The 20,158-nt window shown below is 42.6% G+C and overlaps 4 protein-coding genes and 1 long non-coding RNA gene across 8 annotated transcripts; all 5 read left to right on the top strand.

The window, feature by feature from the left end:
- The first annotated feature begins 282 nt into the window (after positions 1-282).
- Positions 283-6,730, top strand: os9 (OS9 endoplasmic reticulum lectin). Of its 2 annotated transcripts, none has more exons than XM_061290750.1 (15): positions 283-488; positions 785-967; positions 2,153-2,216; positions 2,280-2,356; positions 2,424-2,522; positions 2,586-2,787; positions 2,925-3,080; positions 3,173-3,288; positions 3,672-3,732; positions 3,818-3,900; positions 3,987-4,184; positions 4,276-4,477; positions 4,830-4,997; positions 5,403-5,509; positions 5,652-6,730. In XM_061290750.1, the coding sequence occupies exons 1-15, from the start codon at positions 339-341 to the stop codon at positions 5,781-5,783; spliced, it is 1,998 nt and encodes a 665-aa protein (XP_061146734.1). In that variant the 5' UTR covers positions 283-338; the 3' UTR covers positions 5,784-6,730. The 2 variants fall into 2 exon arrangements, with proteins under 2 accessions (XP_061146734.1, XP_061146733.1); XM_061290749.1 differs by having other exon boundaries at positions 3,669-3,732.
- A 393-nt stretch (positions 6,731-7,123) lies between these two features.
- Positions 7,124-11,687, top strand: c1galt1lb (core 1 synthase, glycoprotein-N-acetylgalactosamine 3-beta-galactosyltransferase 1, like b). Of its 3 annotated transcripts, none has more exons than XM_061290754.1 (4): positions 7,124-7,619; positions 7,742-7,993; positions 9,000-9,664; positions 9,782-11,687. In XM_061290754.1, exons 2-4 carry the CDS (start codon positions 7,774-7,776, stop codon positions 10,076-10,078), a joined length of 1,182 nt encoding a protein of 393 aa, XP_061146738.1. In that variant the 5' UTR covers positions 7,124-7,619; positions 7,742-7,773; the 3' UTR covers positions 10,079-11,687. The 3 variants fall into 3 exon arrangements, with proteins under 3 accessions (XP_061146738.1, XP_061146736.1, XP_061146737.1); XM_061290752.1 differs by having other exon boundaries at positions 7,125-7,632; XM_061290753.1 differs by lacking the exon at positions 7,124-7,619 and having other exon boundaries at positions 7,651-7,993.
- Positions 11,688-11,833: 146 nt separating this feature from the next.
- On the top strand, positions 11,834-14,056 carry apof (apolipoprotein F). The gene is made up of 2 exons (XM_061290751.1): positions 11,834-12,297; positions 12,416-14,056. Exons 1-2 carry the CDS (start codon positions 12,284-12,286, stop codon positions 13,683-13,685), a joined length of 1,284 nt encoding a protein of 427 aa, XP_061146735.1. The 5' UTR covers positions 11,834-12,283; the 3' UTR covers positions 13,686-14,056.
- A 481-nt stretch (positions 14,057-14,537) lies between these two features.
- On the top strand, positions 14,538-18,398 carry LOC133162597 (proliferation-associated protein 2G4-like). The gene is made up of 13 exons (XM_061291894.1): positions 14,538-14,769; positions 15,234-15,362; positions 15,465-15,570; positions 15,681-15,750; positions 15,828-15,920; positions 16,001-16,064; positions 16,165-16,243; positions 16,372-16,450; positions 16,598-16,731; positions 16,814-16,908; positions 16,988-17,115; positions 17,293-17,346; positions 17,465-18,398. The coding sequence occupies exons 1-13, from the start codon at positions 14,688-14,690 to the stop codon at positions 17,525-17,527; spliced, it is 1,176 nt and encodes a 391-aa protein (XP_061147878.1). The 5' UTR covers positions 14,538-14,687; the 3' UTR covers positions 17,528-18,398.
- A 365-nt stretch (positions 18,399-18,763) lies between these two features.
- On the top strand, positions 18,764-19,978 carry LOC133162132 (uncharacterized). The gene is made up of 4 exons (XR_009716182.1): positions 18,764-18,822; positions 18,922-18,948; positions 19,203-19,225; positions 19,692-19,978. It is a non-coding gene; the product is annotated as an uncharacterized LOC133162132 (long non-coding RNA).
- The last annotated feature ends 180 nt before the right edge of the window (positions 19,979-20,158 follow it).

Here is a 20,158-nt window from a genome sequence, read left to right as displayed (position 1 = left end):
CCACAAAACGTGATAATGAAAAATCATTACGTAGACTGACAGACAAATTAGCCAATAACAGAAGACCATATCCTCCTTCCTGACCAATCAGCTGCCAGAACCTAGACGACTACCCAGTTTATACGCTTTATTTCTCAAGTTACAAGTAGCATTTGAGCCATTAATTTAACCACTAATTTACAAAAAAATCAATCATCAGGTTGTCAATATAACACTACTGCTCTTAATACGAATGGCTAACCAAACGCTACACCTGGAGCGTAGAAGAAGAAAAACAAACAGAAGAAGAAGAAGAGGAGGCGGAAGTGAGAGAAGGGGCGTGGGGTTGCGCGTCAATAATGGCTGCTTACCTAGTACGGTGTTGCAATAGATTATACGTTTTCTTATTGTTATACCCGATTTGTATCTCGGCTTTTCTAAATTTGGAAGAACTGAATGAGATGAAGTATGAGATTCGGATTCTACCTGATCCTGTCATCATGGGGCAAGTAAGTGAGGTTATTTAATTGGTGCTAATGATTAGCTCAAGCTACCTTTCGACAACGGTTGTTGGCTAGGCAAAAATGCCTTGTAGAAAATAGAAGCTTTGTATATAGACTGTATTCCTTTGCTTTACCTCCATTAGTGTGTTGCGCTAATATGTATTTTTTTGTTTTGGTTAATGTGCCTCAAATTTCAGCAACCACTTGACAGCTGTCACAACAGAACTTACACTAAACAACATTCAATTGTCAATGAAATATCACACGGCGCAATATTAATCTGTATCACTGTTTCCCCGTAGACCAAGACAGATGAAGTCATGATGGTGTCCAGCAAGTTCAAACAACCGTATGAGTGTCGACTTCCAGCCCAGGCAGTACGCTTTCACCAGGACTCGGTGTCAGATTCTGATTCACAAGGGTACACAGGGCCGGACATTCCTGATCTACTTAGCCCCATGCGAGAACCTCCCTGTCTAGTCTTGGTTGGTGCATTTTAAAAAATTAATCTTTAGTGAATCTAACAACCGTTTTTTTCCATGTATAATGCGCAAAATGTAACTAATTTATTGTCCTAAAATCTGGGTTGCGCATTATACATGGGTACAATTTATATATTTTTTTTTATCCGGATATGATACGGAGGCTGCCATTACAGATGCGCTTTCTTCTCTGCTGTTCACTTCAAACACGCTCCATACGAACACAATGCTCTCGTATCAGACGCTTGCTCGATCACCTGCTCATTTGCTGTCACAATGTACCCTACACAAATCCGAAACATTTCTTCGCTATTGAGTTTGCTAGCACATGCGCAGTGATACTGACCGGCAGAATAACATCCGGTTATTCCCAAAGATGATCTTTTTTTCTGAAATAATTTTACGTTTACGGACTTAAGTAGGAGTCAAAATTTGGGTGCGTTTTATACATGGGTACAGGCTTTTTTTCCCAGCATCAACATGCCATTTTTAGGGTGCGTATTATACATGGGGGCGCATTATACATGGGGAAAAAACGGTAAATAAAAATTCTCACATACTATGACAACAGTACCAATTTATCAGACTGGCATGTACCTTGAAGAGATACGATAAGCTCGGATGAGTCAAACTCAATCGCACAGGGCCCCAAAAGCCAAAGCACACTTGGTAAACAATGTATTGAACAAACAACTTGTTTTTCTCAAAAGTGCACTGCCATGACACAAAACTCACCAAAGAGAACATTCTAGCTTAATCAGCCCTCTTGGATCTACAATGTTTGGTTCATCATTAAAGATCAGTCACACTCAAAACGAAACACAAAGCAGGAGCGACATCGGGCTTGGTTCACAACAACTATGTACAAAGAGCACTTTACCATCGGCACAATATGTAACTTAGTGTCTTTAATCACCTTCTGATTGGGTGATGACCAATTCTGACTTTATCCTGACTTTTGCACTAAATCGTCCGGGATAGTCTCCAACCTACCCGTGATCCTAATGAGGAAAAGATCGATAAAAATGGATGGATCAATATATGGATGCATAACTGCATTACCCCAATTGGATTATAATTTGACATTTATGGTTATGAATAAATATGTCTGTATTAAACATTTATCATGAGAAATGAACAGTTTTGTGTGTTTATCTTGAAGCATCTGCTCTTTGTTTTCTCCCACAGACAAAAGATTGGTGGACATATGAATTCTGCCATGGTCAGCATATCAGACAGTACCACCTTGAAGGTAAGAGAATTGTTTCTGTGTTGTTTTCTTAAGGCTGTTTCTTAGATTTGTGTTACTTCTCAGATTCTGAAATCAAAGGGGACGTCCTCATCCTGGGCTACTATGAGTCTGAATTTGACTGGAGCAATGAAACCGCAAAGGTAATGATTATTCTAATTTACAGCAGTTACTTATAAACTCATGGAAGATTTTGTGATGGTGTTCCAGGCCTCCAAACAGCACAGAATGAAACGCTTCCACAGTCAGATTTATGTAAACGGATCCAAGTGTGACATCAATGGAAATCCCAGGGAAGCCGAAGTCCGGGTAAGACTTTTAAATTGACATTCAGCAGACAGTTTATTACCCACATATTTTTGTCCCCGTCAGTTTGTGTGCGAAGACGGTTCTGGAGATTACATCGCCCGAGTGGACGAGCCGCTGTCATGTCGCTACGTGCTAACCATTCATACAAGTCGCACCTGCCAGCATCCCTTTCTGCGACCTCCGTCCACTGCCAAGCCGCAGGGGATCGTGTGTCAGCCCGCACTAAGTCAACAACAGTACATGGATTATGTCAAAGCTCAAGTCTGTGAGTTCTCAGTAAACTTCAAAATGGGTACAGTGATGTCGTGTGGCCAAAACATTTTGCTTGAGATATAAAAATGCTTGTTTTAGTTATTTCGTTATGAAAGTATTTGTATTCTGACCTTTTTTTTAAATTCCCAGCTGACACAAAGAAAAAAGTAGAGCAAATATCAGAGGAGCTGAGAAGTCTCGATGAGATGTTGGCTGGTAACGAGGAGGCGAAGGCACCGATGGAAGGACCTGCAGAAGAAACATCACCAGAACCAAGCGATGACCAAGACCAGTCAGACCAAAAAGGTGCATATAAGAGTTAATAATCTGTCACGTTACTTGTTATTGAGTTTTTTTTAATTAGTTGGTTTTTTTTGGTCCCTTTTTTTTTTTTACAGATATTGCTGACATGTCTGAGGATGCAGGATTAGAAGACCTGGAGGATTCTCAGTTTTGGGAGGGAATTACAAAACCTGCAAATTCCAAATCAAGCTCTTCTCATGAGGAGAGTGAGGTACCCATTTTGTTCTTTAATTTTACATTTATTTATTTGCATAATAACCGCTTGGAATTGTGTCATGTTCATACTAGAGATAAAATAGATTCACACACTTATTTGCCATATGTTGTCCTATTTTTGCTGTTCTGATTATTATTTTTTTCCTTCCCTGGATTCTCATGCTTTTCCCAACATTACAAAAATCATGCACATTTGCTTTCACCAAATGTGTGAATGTGATCATAAATGTTTGCCCCGTAATTTGCTAATGGCAAGTTCAGGGAGTATGTTTTGCCCTAATGAGGCACAAACTCAATTGAAAATGAATAACATTAATAGCCCGCTAGAGAGCGTAGTTTGACCTGAATGTACTCCTCTGACCTGATTTTTCTCAGCAGACAGTCGACGATGGCTTGAACTCAATTATTGACAATGAAGTCAATGATGACGCGAATGAAGGTAAATTTTATTATCTCACTTCTAGCACGTTGATTCATTGTTTGTGTTAAAAAGCTTGGAATGTGGAATTTGTGGGATGTTTCAGCTGAAAACTTCAACTTTAAAATCATCACTGACCCGTCAGACCTGATGAAATTTGTCCAGCATCTCAAGGAGAGTAACAGAAAGGTTGGTGCTTTCGTACACATCAGCACCGCGTCCGTTTTTGTAGCGCCTGTGTGTTCCATTTCTACTTTGCGTTTGTTTCTATGTAGAAAGCACAAAACCGAGCTAAGGCACAAGCGGAAGAAAGGCGATCCTTGGACCGTGGCACCGACGACGAAGAGGATGATGAAGATGAACGGCTGCTGCAGGAGTTTAAGGAAGAGATGGCGGATGTTTCCGTGCCAGCTGATAAGACTGATGAGATAAAGGAAACAATGCAAAAAGAGTTTGACAACATCATAGATGAGGTCAAAGATTAAATGAGAATTTGAATTTATTTTATTTTTTTTACAGGTCACCACAAAGAGGGCTGACTTATTTTTTTATTTTTACCTGCAGGCACAGCAAGAATTGGATACTGAAGGGCTGAAAGGGGAGTTTGATCGCACTCAGGCGACACAAGCGCTGGAGACGACGCTCGATAAGCTTCTTGACCATCTGGAGGAGAAAGACGAGCAGGACCCGGAGCAGCAACCGACACAAGCTCAAAGAGCCAACGACCCCACCCGGGGCAGCCCCACCTTAGCCCCAAAGCAGCCTGGTAACCTGACTTGGCATAGTCTGACATCACTGAGTTTCCCTGTCTCCATTTTCGCCACCTTCCTCCCATTGTGCACGTCAAGATGTATGTGTTAATATTCCATCCCGGAATAGACACACACATGGATTTGATACAGAAACAGTCAAAGCTCAAAAAGTAATTATCAATAACAAATCACTGCTAACATGCCCAACACCTCAGGATAAGCTAATTAGAGACAAGCAAGTCTTTTGCCGACTTATCCCGTACGCGTGTACACAACTTTAATTCCTGAACATCCTCTCGTGCTTACATGGAGGATTCTTGTCTCTGACAGCCAGTTGTTTGTCCCTTTTTTGTCTCGTCACCCCAGACCAAGATGCCGATGACCATGTTAAGATCAAAATAACTAAGTATAAAACAGGCGACAGCTCTGATGGGGAGTTCAAAGTACAGGAGTTGAGCAAAGAAGATCCCCAGTGGCAGCACATAAAGGACGTGGTTAAAGAACAGCTAGAGAAAGCTGGACTGAAGGCCGAAGGTATGAACGGGGAGTGGTCTCGTAAACAATCATAGAACTCATAAACTTTATGGCTTTGTCCTCCCTCTTTTCTCTCTCTAATCATTTTGCTTCTTTAAACTACTCATAGAAAATAATCAGATGACTCAGATGTTTCTTTTTTTTTTCCTTTGAGTTATATATTGGGTGAATCAGGTGGTCAGACGTAACACGAAAAAGTTGTTGCGTAGTTGGACTTTGGCGCGGGAAGCCTTCTCGACACTTGGCGTGAAATGAAAGTCATCCATGTGTGTGTGTGCTCTGGCAGTCATCCATTTGTCATTCTAAATGTGTTGCGTTGCAGGCCGGGCAATTATTATTATTTTTTTTTGAGTGACTGTTTGAATTTAATAGGACAACCACACATTCTCCTGTTTACTTCTCTAGGTAAAATTGAGGTAAAGATCTTGACGCGGAAAAATACAGAGGAAGGGGAGCAGTGGCTGACCGAAGAAGACACAAAGTCGTTCCGAGAGCTCCTCATAAACCTCCTGGTAAAAAAACCTTTCCCCGACATGAAGCAGCTGTGCTTGTGTATCTTTTTAACATTCATAGAATTAGCTCTCACTTGTAATTATTCATAATGTATGAAAGTAGTGCTAATTTTTTTTTTTTTTATATATAAATATATACAAGACTGGAGGCACAGAGGAAGTTCACAAGGAGCAAAAGCGACAGCAGGAGTTGGAGAACAACTACAGGTTTGTATGGGGCGAAGGCCAAGAGGAGTCCCAGTCTTCCAGCGACTCGGATGACGTGGATTTGTGAGCTTTGGCTATTTTGCGAAGATGTGTTTCAGTGGTAATCAACCATGCAGGGAGACTCTTGAAGGACAGCCCCCATTTGGCAAAAGGATTTGTTTGTTGATATTAAAGCACGACCACGTGTTCGCACCTTCAGGTAGCCTGTCTGGAGTCTGCAATCTATAGCGGGTACATAGGTTTATATTGGATGACAGAATCACTGTCGGCTCTACTTGAATGGATAATGCATTTTCCCTTTTCCAAGATGACTGCAAAAAAAAAAAAAAAAAAAAACAGGAGATGGACAATGTCAACCTTTTTATACATTTTTCAGTCGTGCTGCCTCTTTTACCTGGTAGTCACTCATGTTGCCATTCGCAGGTGTGCAATGCAACACTTCAGCGCTTGCACAGGTCATTTACCTTCTTCTGTTGAGTATGAGACAAGGGATGTCACAAATGCTGCCAAAGGGCTTCCTTAGAGTTAGCATGTGTAAGTGAAACTTGGCGTAGTTTGATTTTGTTCTGTCACTGTTTCTTGAGTAACAGCAGCGAAAACAACAATGCCCCTGAAATATAATGTACCAAAAATTGCCTGTTTATGTTCAGTCATGCAGGTCATGGAAATCAGCAGAAATTTAATCGAGGCAACTGGACTCTTCTAAATATATCACACTTAAACAAAAAAAAGCTCCTTCATTATATATGTATAAATTATGGCTCTGTCTGTATATATTTTTTTCATTGATTTTCTCGTCGTAGTTTTTGTGTTTGTTGTGTTGTTTTGGCACAAATCCTAGTGTCCGCTTCAAGCTGAGTAATGTGCTCTTGATACAAGTCAAGGGTAATACATAGGAATAAATAATTGGCTATCTGGATTTGTATTCCACTTCGTGGCAGAAGAAAAAAAAAAAGGTCACACATGAACTGCTTTGGATGAAAGTCTTAAAAATAAAAGTCACTCTGAAATCCAGTTTACATACAATTTATATATGGAAGTATTCCAGTCCATGTCGACAGCTGAAATTGCCTTTGGATGTTTCAACAACAACAAAAACCAGAGGTGACAGATTGGCTAAATTGAACCTCCACTACACCCTAACTGTAAATATATATGTATAATATATTTATCATATATATGATGATCATTTGTGTACACCCTAACTGTAAATATATATGTATAATATATTTATCATATATATGATGATCATTTGTGTTTATATGTATATAAATATTTTTTTCGTTTATGTCATGTCTGTAGTATATATGTGATATAATGATATAAACGTAAAAATATTTTATACATATATATGTATATATATATATATATATATATAATATACACATAAGTAACGGTATAGTCCAAAGGGGGCGGATCCGAATGACGTCACAGCAAGCGGAAATATTTTTCCTGACCACTTCCAGTGTTATTTTGCTGTACTTTGAATTCTCCGTAGCTTTTAGTCAAGTGTGGCATCGCTTGTCTCTACGTTCGCTGCCGAACATGTGTCTTTTCCCCCCGAGCATTGTGAGCTGGGGCGCACGACTAATATATTTTCTGGCACATTGGGATAAACTTCTGTCGCTTTAAAAGCTAGTCGGTCAGCTAACTCTACGACTGTGGCGCTTTTTTAGCATATCCTCGTGGCTCCGTTAAATCACACGGGGTGATTTGTGGGGGATCATTTGCTCGTACTCTTTCCCCTCGTAGTACGCCCTGCCTGGTCATTTTTAACGTGGCTAGCTAAGCGAAGTAATATGTAATCTTGCAAAACTGGGATGTAATGCTAATGTACTGTCGCTCCTGTGGGTGGTTGTTACATTCCGTGGGCGTGAAAGAAAGGGCTGCTATGGTGTCTCTGGTACGTGTTCCTAGTAAGTACATTAAACCGCACCTTTCAGGACCCGTATATGTCAAACACTCCCTGACGTTGACGTACTAGTTTAACGTGGCCTTCCGCTTACTTGTGTGATTTCTCTCAAGCACTTGGCTGACGGCGACACACCTGGCCCAGCATGAAGTTCCCGGTGTCCAGAATCTCCTTCTGTGTGGGTTTCCTGGTGGGATTCTTCATGCTCTACCTGTTTCAAGGGCAAGTGGGCTTCAACAAGAATTTCTCTGTGCAACCGATTGGCAAATTGGTACTCGACCATCAGCATGAGCAGCATGAAGAAGACAGCAGGTGGAAGAAGGAGAGGTCTGCCCTCTTCAACCTTAAACACCCTCATCATTCAGGTAAACGTGCTTCTTTACATCATAGTGGTGGGTCGAGTAGCCAAATATTTTACTCAAGGAAGAGTATTGTTACTTTAGAGCAGTCGTCCTACTATTAAATATAGAGTATTTTATTTTGATTTATTCATGGTCACATTCACTAACTAGCTCAAAGCTGCATTATAATGTTATTTACTACCAACCTGCAGGACCTACTCAGTGTTTCTCAACTTTGTAGGCACATGCTTGATGCAGTACCTTTTAATTGAGGAACTTTATTCGTTCCGTAGCCGAACTCTTTGGGGTGAACTATTTATTGTTGGTACGGACCAGGTGGCTCCCAGCTTAACTCGGACGACTGAAGTCCACTAATCCTCTTTGTATCCCCAGATTCATCCCTGCTTCATACCTTACCTTCAATTGTATAGGTGTGCAAGTTCTCTTGCATGTCCGGCTTGTCCACTGTCTCTGACAGGCCCGGGAAAAATAACATATCAAGGATGCTTTTGTCCTCATCTCTGTTCTTTCCAAGTTTTGATTGATTGAAACTTTATTGAGCCATGGGGGTGGGGAAATTCAGGCCCCAGCAGCATTCATACCAGTTGGGGCCCGTGCAGATGGTCACCATGGAGCAGGCACGGCGAAGGTCGTTGGTTCCGAAGAGCACGATGGAGCGGACTTCCCACAGGGGTCGTGGCTGCGAGGCCAAGGCGAGGGACCCGGTCAGCACCGGCCGGATGAGCAAGATGGCCGTCGTAGAGTCACGCGGGTCCCGACCGATGTGCGCAGCCATCCCGGCCGGCTCCCAGGGAAAAAAAAATAAAAATCCGATCCGAAGCGATCTGCACACGCCGAGGTGCGGTAGAAGGCACCGGCATTGTCTAATGGACAATTAGAAAGAAAGAAAAAGAAAAGAGAGACCACTGCTGGGAGGCTGCCACTCACAACAGCGCCATACCAAATAGAAAAAGAGAGTGATTACTGTGGTGACTAAAGTAAAAAAACCTGTTCCTTGTGTTTTTTTCAGATGAGGATAGCAGCATGGCAGATGAACTGTACAAAAAAGTCCGTGTGCTTTGCTGGGTGATGACTACTCCTACCAACCTGGAGAAGAAGGCCCGCCACGTGAAGGAAACGTGGAGTCGTCACTGTAACGTGATTGTCTTTGTGAGCTCTGAAAGCAATCACGACTTCCCAGCTGTAGGTTTGGATACAAAAGAGGGCCGCGACCAGCTTTACTGGAAAACCATCCGAGCGTTGCATTACGTCCACGAGCATTACGGCAACGACGCCGACTGGTTTCTCAAGGCGGACGACGACTCGTACGTAATAGTGGACAACCTTCGGTGGGTGCTTGCAAAGCACACGCCGGACGAGCCGGTTTATTACGGTCGGAGATTCAAGCCCTACGTCAAGCAGGGCTACATGAGCGGCGGCGCCGGCTACGTGCTAAGCAAGGAGGCTCTGCGGCGCTTTGTCCAAGGATTTCAAAACAAAGTGTGCACTCACACCAGCTCGGTGGAGGACCTTGCGTTGGGCCAGTGCATGGAGAAAGTCGGGGTGCTGGCAGGAGACTCCAGAGACACTTTACAACGGGAGACATTTCATCCCTTCATTCCTGAGCAGCACCTCACTGCCAAGTTCCCGAAGAGCTTCTGGTATTGGAGCTACTGCTACTACCCCATCTCATTGGCAAGTATAGAAATTCCGCTTTGAGAATTACCGGGCGAAGTAACCGTCGTGAATATGAGCGGACCTTTTGGTTTCTTCTCACTGACTAAGCACACTAATCAAATCGTTCCTTCCCAGGGTCCAAACTGCTGCTCAGACTTGTCCGTGTCCTTCCACTATGTGCACGACAGCAACATGTATTTGTTGGAGTACTACGCCTATCACCTGCGTGCCTTTGGCTACAAATACCGATACCGCCCCCCCACCCCGCCCGGCTACACCCGCGAGCGGTCAGATGCCGCCGCCGTTGCTGCGGCTGCTGACGATGTCGCCGACAAAGAGAACAAAGATGATTCTCAGGTAAAAGCGCAAAAAGGTGGTGTAAATAGTGAAAAGAGACCAGATGATTCCCTGCCTCCAGCTGCCAAACTGTAGGACCATGTGGGTGGGACAAACTATTGGATTTATTCATGAAGAATCTGTTGTCTTATACTTGAATGAAAATAACCGAAAGTATGAGACATTTTTTCTTTCTAGTTTGTCAGGTCAAGTCAGCCGGATTCAATCAGATAGCCACATTCTTTTTGAAATACAAAAGAAAACTTTTTTTTTTTTTTATGTGTTCACCAGCTAGAGTCGTGCCAGTGTTCAAAACATTTCTCAAGATAACAAACCCGGTTGGGTCACCATGTCAAGACATTTGTCATGGTGGCTGCTACACGCCTTGAGCTATCCAAACTGTTGCGTCAACTGCAGTGTCACATAGGATGAATGACCAACCATTGTTCACAAGATTCATCCGTGACCTTAACCCTATTCAGTTCTTTCCCTCGTTAAGTCATTGTTGACAATTGTTGTCGCTATGGTGACAAAAAGAATCACATTTATTTCCCCCTTTTTCTCAACATTGTCCAGTTCATTTTAGTATACCAGCATACCAAAAGGAAATCGCCCTGCCGACAGGGTAAAAGACATTTTGACATTTTAGAAATGGTACCAAGCAGTTAAGAATAATTACATTGGATACTTTAATGATTAAAAATTGACCAGCCCAAGTTGCATCTTGTTTTCTGATCCGACGAAGGAAACTCAACGTACTCGGTCCACAGCAGGCTTTCAGGATGTTGATTTGTCCTAGGAGGTTAAGCAAACCTTTCCACTGGTGCATTCTTCCAAAGAAAGAAGGCCGCTACTCAATGAGCCTTGACAAATGCTCGGTTTGTGTTGAAAGGACTAACTTGGACTAAGCAAGCATCACATTGGTTGGTTCTCACCGCGGTGGGTATGTTGACACGTGAATTTGCGATGTAACGTCACTTTGAAGGTAGAGGGGAAGCCTTTCCAAATGATGAGCATGGCCTTTGCATGCCAGTGCTTGAATTTCACTCGATTTTCTGCAATGTTATGAATTGTAACAATGATGTGGTTGACACTTTTTTTTTTTGCTTTTGTATATTGTGCATTTTAAACTGTCAATCCAAAAATGCTCATTCTTAAAGATTGGGACGTGGCAGATACTTTTTTTTTTTTCTTCAAATGAAAACAAATATATTTGTTAGGTATCTTTCCAAAAGAATCCCGCAGTTTCATTTTTGCTAAAGAAAATTTAAGACGGATTGAGACTATAAACAGCCGCACCATTTTAACAATCGTTTAGGGGGTGGTCTATTTTTCTAAATGTAGGACTGCGAGCGTACATCTTGTCATCAGCAGTTTGTATTTTACTCATCAGCATCCATGTAATTTGTCTTTATCCCTTCCCAAAGTATATTTCTTGAGTACCTGCACCTTCCCAAGCCATTTCTGTTCAGACAAAAACTTTTTTTTTTCCTTAATCATCAAAACTGCTTTTATTTTCAGACAATCCGATAACATTAAAATAGCTCTTAAGGGAAAGGTGTACAGTACTGGAATTATGTTTGCAATGTATTTATAACTGCATTAATGTTTTTGGAATTGAGTATTTTTTTAAAGTGAGTGTGTGGTCAGGCTATTTGCAGCCACTGGTACTTTAATCACCATGAATAAATTGTATTTGATTGTATACGTATGACTTTTTTTTTATTGCAAATACAAAACAGTGGAGTGAGAAAACATGTCCTTGATTTGATTTTTTCTTTGTTTTTTAAGTTTCAATCTAAATTCAGTTATTAGGCATTGAGTGCATTTCAATAAAAGAGCAGAGACTATCGAAATGACATTGACGAGCGCATCTGATTGGAGGATCTTCACCTCAGCTAGCCTTTAATTTGCCTCGCTTCCCTTTCGGACTGCGGGAGATTAATTCGCTGGCGGCACGGGGGGAGAGCGCTTTCATGTATTTGGGTCAAAAACAAAACCTGGTGAGTGGGATGAGAAGCGAGCGGGTCAGACAAACAAAACTGCCATGGACTTTCCCCCACATGAATCAATATTCCTAACGTCATCTCTCTTGTGATTCATGGGGCCAAAGAGAAGAGCAAGCTGAAAAGACAGATGAGGCCGAAAGAGGAGGAGGGCTCTGGGATGTCCTGTAAAGGAAGAGAGTCTCATTGGCGGCTCTGCAGTAGATAGCTCGGAATTTGAGGCCAACCTCTAGAGAGGTCAAATTGACGAATCCTACAATCGGTCTTCTCTGTCTTACTCCAGTTTACACTGTGAATGCTGCTTTGGAGGTAGGTAAACTATTGCAATCTTTTTCTGCAACTATATTTGTACTATTTGTATGATGGTCCAAATAACTCAAATCTGCTCATTTGGAGAAAGTTGACTGCATGTGTTTTGTTTCTTCAGTATTTTTAGTGGCAGCAAAATGATGGTCTCCAAATTGAAGTGGCTGATTGTGGTTGCCCTCCTGTTAAATGAACAAGCTCTGTGCAAGGTTCAGCCTCCTCCGTGGTTGCCAGCGAGAGGCATTCTTGGAGCCGGAGTGACGGCCCAACTTTATTCTCAAACACAGCCACAGTTTGGTCTGCAAATTGCTGATTCGGAATCCTCACTGATCCCCGCAGACAAGAATCTGATTTTAGCCAAACGTGTGGTATCCGTTCTCAAGGCAAAGCTACAAGGAAAGATTCCAGATCTCCACAATGAAAGGAACCTAAGCTGTGAGGAGCTGCTGTCTGCCAGTGGTCTTGATGACCATTTATCCTCCAGGTTTTCTCAGGAGCTTCTGGCACTGTCTTTGGTGCCAGTGCTGGCAGTGAGCGGCTGCTCGCAGGAGGCGCACACCCTTGTGGTCAAGCTATATGGCCTGCTGGGGGTGGTTGAAACCAACGAACTCCTCCTGGAAATGGAAGATCTGATCCAAAGGACCAAGTCACCATCTGAGCCAACAGCATCCACTCAAGCGAGGGAACAAGGAGAGCACCACCTGGATGCTGTCATGTTTAATATTGACCAGCTAGCCACGGCGGGGAAGCGTGTGGGACGAGCTAGGACCAGGCAAAATTGCCACGGTTGGATCCCGGTTAACGGAACCGTGCTGCTTGGAGTCGCTGTCCAGGAAACTGACGGTGCGCTGGAGGAGGCTATGGACGCCTGTGAGAAGATGGGGGTCATGTGTGCAGGGGTCACAAGCGGTGTGCTCCCTGGACGGTACCAAGCAGTGTTCAAGAAAGGCAGTCGTATTTTACCATCTCAAGCTACTGACTGTTGGATCCATCATTGTGAGGCGGAGCTTTCGCCCACCGATGCTCGACGGCTGCGACGCGACCTCCAGATGACATGTATCAACCAAAATGAGGAACGCGTGTACAGAGTGATGGAGTGGATCCCGGCAGTCAGCACCCTCTACAATTTAGGCACAGCTGTTTATTACGCATCGGTCAACTGTTCAGAAACAGCCAAAGAAAGAGCCGTGCTGACTGCCGTGGACCTCGGCACGGACGCCCTCATGGTCGCCACGGGTGGCGCCGCAGGCGTGGCCGGTTATGCTCTCGGGGCCGGTGTTAAGACTGGCGTCAAGTACGGGGTCAAGTACCTACTTGGCTCCTTGAAGCGTGAAGACGATGTGTTGGTCAACCAGTCCAGATGGAAGGATGGCGTCTTCACTGTACCATAAGCTAAAAGAGGCACAATATTTCTTGATGACCTCATTATTACGTTCTCGTTTTGCGTAGTCCTTCTTTCCGTGTCGTTAAAAGTTCAGGGCCGTGGTAGTCGATCACTTTTCTGTGATCCGGAAGTATCTTGTGCCAATTGGTTACAAATATCATGAAACTGGTAATATATGACACCTTATTTTGGACATTAGAATAAACTTTACTAATCATTTGAATTTCCTTTTACACACATTTTGAAAGATCTTAGATTATCAGCTTATTTGGAGAGATGTTGATCTGTTGTGACTTTTGTTGGAAGCAAACAACAAATTTAGCTTTTTTTTCCCATCCCAATTCTTCTCAGTCACAAATAAAGTCCAAGAAGAAAAGAGTTTCTGTGTCAAATGTTTTTCTTTGTTACATAATTGTTCCCATTGGATGGAGCAAACTATTAATAATTGTTCTCATTGGGTGGAGCAAACTATTACGAATGGTATGTGTCTTGTACTGAGAGAAAAAAACAAAAACAAAGTGACATCTAGTGGTTAAAATCGCTCCCGAGTAGGGTTTTAAATGAAATATTACTATAAATACTAATATAATTTCCAAATGAAATACTACATATGTATATTTGAAAATGTAAATGACACAGGTTGTTGGAAATGTTGTACATTAATACAATATCTTGAAATAATTTACAAGTGAGTTTGTAAATACAGCTTCTGATAGCATTTAGACGAGTGACACATCCAACATGGCGGTTGCGCTGACGTATTATACAGCATGACATCGTACAATTATGTCTGGGAGAGAAGGTCATCCACATTTTGGCGGGTTTTATCGCTGTCGTGACGTAGTGCGTCAGTTTCAGGTGGGCGGGGCGTAGGGGGCGGACGGGTCCCGGTGTGTGGCGGCAACCGGGCTGACTGAGCGAGGAGGGTAGGCTAGTCGACTAGAGCCAGAGCGTATTTGCGGGGATTTGTGTCACTTTACGCTCCATTCGCAACTCCAACTCGGTCGATATGTCCGACGACGAGCAAGAGCAGACCATTGCCGACGACCTGGTGGTCACCAAGTACAAGATGGGGGGCGACATTGCCAATCGTAAGTGTCCGCTTTGCAAGCTGCTCTGCTCATGTTGGCCTGTTCCAGTGCAGCCATGTGGTTTACATGCGAGGCACACGTATGCTACGCGAGCTAGCTGCTAGCATGCGAGCGAGCTAACAGGTGCAGCCAAAGCTCTTTTTCCAGCCTCGTTTCGTGTTGGATTTTTTTCTTGCGTTTTGACGCCTGTTGGAGGCTAATGTGCTAAATAACAATTGCACGAATTGGATGCTAATGGAAAGGTAGCTTCTTCATTCATAAAATGTGCCAGACTGAAATGGCCAACTCAAACATGCTTTTGCTCAATCACCATGAGATCAGAGTTTTGACAACTTTTACTGAACCTTCACAAGTGTGTCGTAAATGCCAGAATTAGTATTTTCTGTCCATGGTTGCAACAGATCTGGTGCAATTGGGTAATAATAATGCATCATAATTTACTCCCCCCCCCCCCCCCCCATCAGAGGCACTGCGTCTGGTTGCGGAAGCAGCCAAGCCAGGCATGTCTGTGCTCAGCCTGTGTGACAAAGGTGATGCCTACATCGTGGCTGAAACTGGAAAAGTCTTCAAGAAGGAGAAGGACATGAAGAAAGGTCAGGCGATCTTCCACGTCAACCATCTAATCAGGATTCACAATGTCGGATGCTCTGGATGATTCCCAAATGAAAACAGTGGTTGTGTCTCCCATTTTCTAGGCATTGCCTTTCCTACCAGCGTCTCGGTTAATAACTGTGTTTGCCACTTCTCTCCACTGAAGAGTGACCCTGACTACACACTTAAAGATGGAGATCTGGTCAAAATGTAGGCAGTTCTTTTTGTCCTCTTTGTGTTCTTCATATTTGTTGTTCTTCTATTCCATCTTTACTGTTTGTCATCGGTGACAAACGACACTGTTATCTTTGTTTTTCCAGTGACCTTGGCGTTCACGTAGACGGCTTCATTGCCAACGTTGCTCACAGCTTTGTAGTGGGAGCCACTAAGGTGAGGACACTGACTTTAAACGCATGGTGTTTCATTTCTTTCGGCTGCATCTTCATTGAACTTCAACTTCTCTGCAGGACAACCCCGTCACGGGACGCAAAGCTGACGTCATCAAAGCGGCCCATCTGTGCGGCGAAGCTGCTCTCCGCCTCGTCAAACCTGGTAACCAGGTACGTCTGTGTCCGAGTGTTTCCACTCCAACCATGAAGTAGATGTTTATGTTTTTATTTTTTGTTCCCCTCTAATACAGAATACTCAGGTGACAGAGGCCTGGGGCAAGATCGCACAGTCGTTCAAATGCACACCTATCGAAGGTGAGTACCCTCTCAATAGCTCCTTTTTTTTTTTTTTTTGTGTTTGTTGATATTATTCTGCATTTCAGTGTTGATGGGTAAAATCTCTTGTGTTTTGAAGGTATGTTGTCTCATCAGTTAAAGCAGCATGTCATCGATGGAGAGAAGACCATCATTCAGAACCCAACAGACCAACAAAGGTGTTTTTGTTGTTGTTTTAATAGAGAAAACTGGGGTTCTCAATTCAGACCATCATAATGAGAAATTGAAGCTAAAACATGAATGATTGAAAATTGCACTCACCTTTTGACTGTTTTGCTGATGCCAGGAAGGATCACGAGAAGGCAGAGTTTGAGGTGCATGAGGTCTACGCTGTGGACGTCTTGGTCAGCACAGGAGAAGGGAAGGTCGGTCGCCTAATTTTGCAGATAACCCTTTCCGACTCCCCAGAACATTCTTTCCAGTTCCAAAATAACAAAGCACCGTTTGTAGATTCTGCAGTATTAGCATGAGTGCAGTTTGCCGTACACCAAAATGTTGATATGTACCAACAGGCCCGAGACGGAGGTCTGAGGACCACCATATATAAAAGGGACCCCAGTAAACAGTATGGCCTGAAGATGAAGACTTCTCGTACGTTCTTCAGTGAGGTTGAACGCCGGTTTGATGCCATGCCCTTCACTCTTAGGTAAGAAAAATACCACTTGCTTTAATTCCAAATGACCTCTCTAGGAAAAGGCTTTAATAGCATTTGTCCCGTTTTAACTCAGAGCACTCGAGGATGAGGCCAAAGCCCGGCTCGGGGTTGTGGAATGTGCAAAGCATGAGTTGCTGCAGCCGTTCAGCGTCCTCCACGAGAAAGAGGGTAAGGCCCTCGGGTGTCCGTCGACTCTTTCAGCACGCGTTTGAACTTTTCATTGATCTCCTACTTCACTCTGTCTCAGGAGAGTTTGTAGCTCAGTTTAAGTTCACAGTGCTGCTGATGGCCAACGGGCCTCACAGGATCACCGGCGGGCCCTTTGAGCCGGAGTTCTTCAAGTCAGAGCATGAAGTCCAGGACGCAGAGCTAAGGGTACAAATGAATTTGACTTATTTTTTAGCAGGGTACATGGCATGTTTTTTTTTTTTTTTTTCACATCCTTTTACCCAGTTAAGGCGACTGTCAAATTAAACATAAAACAAAGAATGTCCACAATCTCAATGGAAAATGTAGAAGAGAGCTTTACACTAACACTTGTCTCATTTCTAGACTTTACTACAGAGCTCCGCAAGCAGGAAAACACAGAAGAAAAAGAAAAAGAAGGTACTCTCTAAACTGAATTGTTTTCCATGTCCCATATTACACTCAGTGTGTCTGCCGTTAAAGCCGTATAATGCAAAGCGAGTGTGCTCATTCACTTCTTTGCTGTCACTTCCTCCAGGCCTCAAAGACAGCCGAAAATGCAGCAGGCCAGCCAAGTGAGGAAACGGAGGCAGCAGAATAAATAACTGCCTTCACACCCAATGCAAGAAGAGCCCAAAGAGAAGCAAGAAAACGACCCTGCTGTCCTCCAGTCATTCTGAAGAGCTGATTTTACAATTTGCCCAATTTACAAAAGCAAGCACTGGAACTGGAAGTGAATCTTTCATAAGAACGTTGTTTCTTGAACTCTTGGAGGCCTAACCCTTTACTGCTTCACAGAAAAGGACATAAAAAGAAATAACTGGGTGTGCTTGTTTTGAAAAGTGAATCCCCTTCACCGTACTAGTTACAGCTGAAACCCGCCTCTCTAAAACATCTCAAGCTTACATTGGGCATTAATGAATGGCACTAACAACTTGTCTTTTTGGTGTCCAAATTTGATTAAAGAATTATTGGAGCTGTTGCTTTCAGCACATATCCAATTAGAATATACTGCGTGTCTGAGGCCATGTTTTTCCATCATGCTGTGGGCCATCTGCTAGGACAGACAGTAAAGGGTTATATTTGGTGCTTGTCACTCATGAAAATTGACTATTAGAGTAGTTCAACAAGTGTGGAATGCAAATGAAAGTATTTACAAGGTTTGTAGTGTCAAGGCAACGTGTCTCATCCTGGTTGGATCATATTTTTCAATGAATACTCAATTCCGAGTTGACAGGGAAAAAAAATGCTAACTGTTCTGCCATTAAAGCATGATGAGAGAAGCTATGCAGGTTTTGTGCTTCGGAAGAGAGTGTCATATTTGAGGAGTGGAGATCCAGGTCCAGATTTGTCACAATGCGCAGTCCTGCAGTGTAGCTCAGTCAGTGGGCAAATTACTTTTCAAACACCTACAATAAACCTTTTCATATTTGTTTGTTTTCAATAAAGGCACATTTATGCCTAACATTTACTATCATTGTGATGTGTATTTGTACTGTCTGTCCAAATCCAATAGTCATTTATGGTTGCGTAAAAGCATGATTAATTTTCCAGCATACATTTATGAACATATTGTATGTTGAAATTAGTTAAAATATTTTTTTCTTGACTCATTTCCAAAACGACCAAGTATATGCTTAATATAAGGTTTCCGGACGCATCAATTTTGTAATTTTAATAATTTTCATCTAATCACGTGATCCTCTTTAGAAGTATTTTTCATACAGTAATAAGTATGTTAACTAAATACGTACGCGTATGTTGCGGTTAAAACTACAACTTCCATCATGTTAAGACTACACGGAATAATGGCGCTTGAATATGACGTCATGGTTCATATAAATACTGCCCCCATTTGTCGTCACATCCTCTTTCCATTGCCCTTCTCGCTGTGAGGTATTGAATCTTGTTTCTTCTCATCGCAATCCAATCAAATCTTCTAAATTTATTCATCATCCACGACCACTAATATTGTTTTATCCTTCTCTTGAACAGATTCTTCTCCACACGATGAGAGCCAAGGTAAATGGTTTGTTGGTCTCATTGAGAGCCCCTATCGAGAAACGATTGACGCTATAGCTAGCGGAAATACTAATGCTACTTGCCTTAACTGTCGTTTGCTAGTAATGGAGAATCAATGAGTGTTTTAATTCCAACGTGGGCCTTACGTCTCGCGTGATAAAGGATACATGAATATTTGCACTGGTCTATAAAAGGCATGCAGTAGCACATGTAATGCACGTGTGGTCTAACATGAACGATTTCGTTTCTTGCAGTGGAGGAAGAAGCGCATGCGCAGGTAAGCAACTTGTCTTTGTTTTTTAATGGCATTACTGATCTAGTAAGTCATTTAGATTTGACTTGCTAGGCAAGTGTTAAATGTCCACAGGTCTATTTTTAAAGTGAAAATGCTTGTGTAGAGTACGATTCTTAAGTATAATTTGGAGCTGCAAAAATGACTCCTTTTGTGATTCAAATTCTATTGAACACTTGAGTCCACATTCCAAATGTATTCATGTAATTTTTGGTTATTTGCGTACCAGCAAACTAATCACTGTGTTGTTACTGTGTTATTGAAATGTTCTAATAGTTTTAATTGGCAAAAATGGATAGAAACTTAAATGTCTGCAATTGTATTAGGTTTCAAATGTTGGTAGGATTGTGAGCAGATACAATTGTGAATTTTAAGCAGCCTCATTTCTGAATTTACATTCCTTTGCCTTAATTTTGTGTCTTAAACTGCATTTTTCCCCACTCCCTCACAGGCTGAAGCGTAAAAGGAGAAAGATGAGGCAGAGGTCCAAGTAAACACTCATCATGCCGGCTGCAGCCTGTTGGACTTTCTTGTATGACTGAAACGGATGCATGGACCACCTCCAACTTGGTTTCTGGCAACCACATGCCTCATCCACCCACCTGTGACAGTCTACTCGATGGCACTAACCTGGCACTTGACATCAGATGTGGCACTGTTGGTTCATGGACCATGAAACCTCTTTTATCTGGCAACTGTCATTTGGTGTATTGAACAATAAATGAACACTGTTCCAAACTTGCAAGTCTCTCTTTAGTTGGTCAAACAAAGATTCTACTTGAATCACTTGCATTGACCTATGAAATGATCTGCTTTAATCTAGGTAATGCATGATTATTGCTGCGGTGGGGAAGTAAGCGGTTAATCCAGTTTACACATTACAGAGTGGAAAAGCAATGTCATTAAATTGAAAAGTTA

This window comes from Syngnathus typhle, linkage group LG11 (assembly GCF_033458585.1).
Source record: "Syngnathus typhle isolate RoL2023-S1 ecotype Sweden linkage group LG11, RoL_Styp_1.0, whole genome shotgun sequence".
Taxonomy (NCBI): domain Eukaryota; kingdom Metazoa; phylum Chordata; class Actinopteri; order Syngnathiformes; family Syngnathidae; genus Syngnathus; species Syngnathus typhle.
The sequence above is the reverse complement of the archived record's forward strand: the minus strand, read 5'-3'. Positions and strand labels throughout refer to the sequence as shown.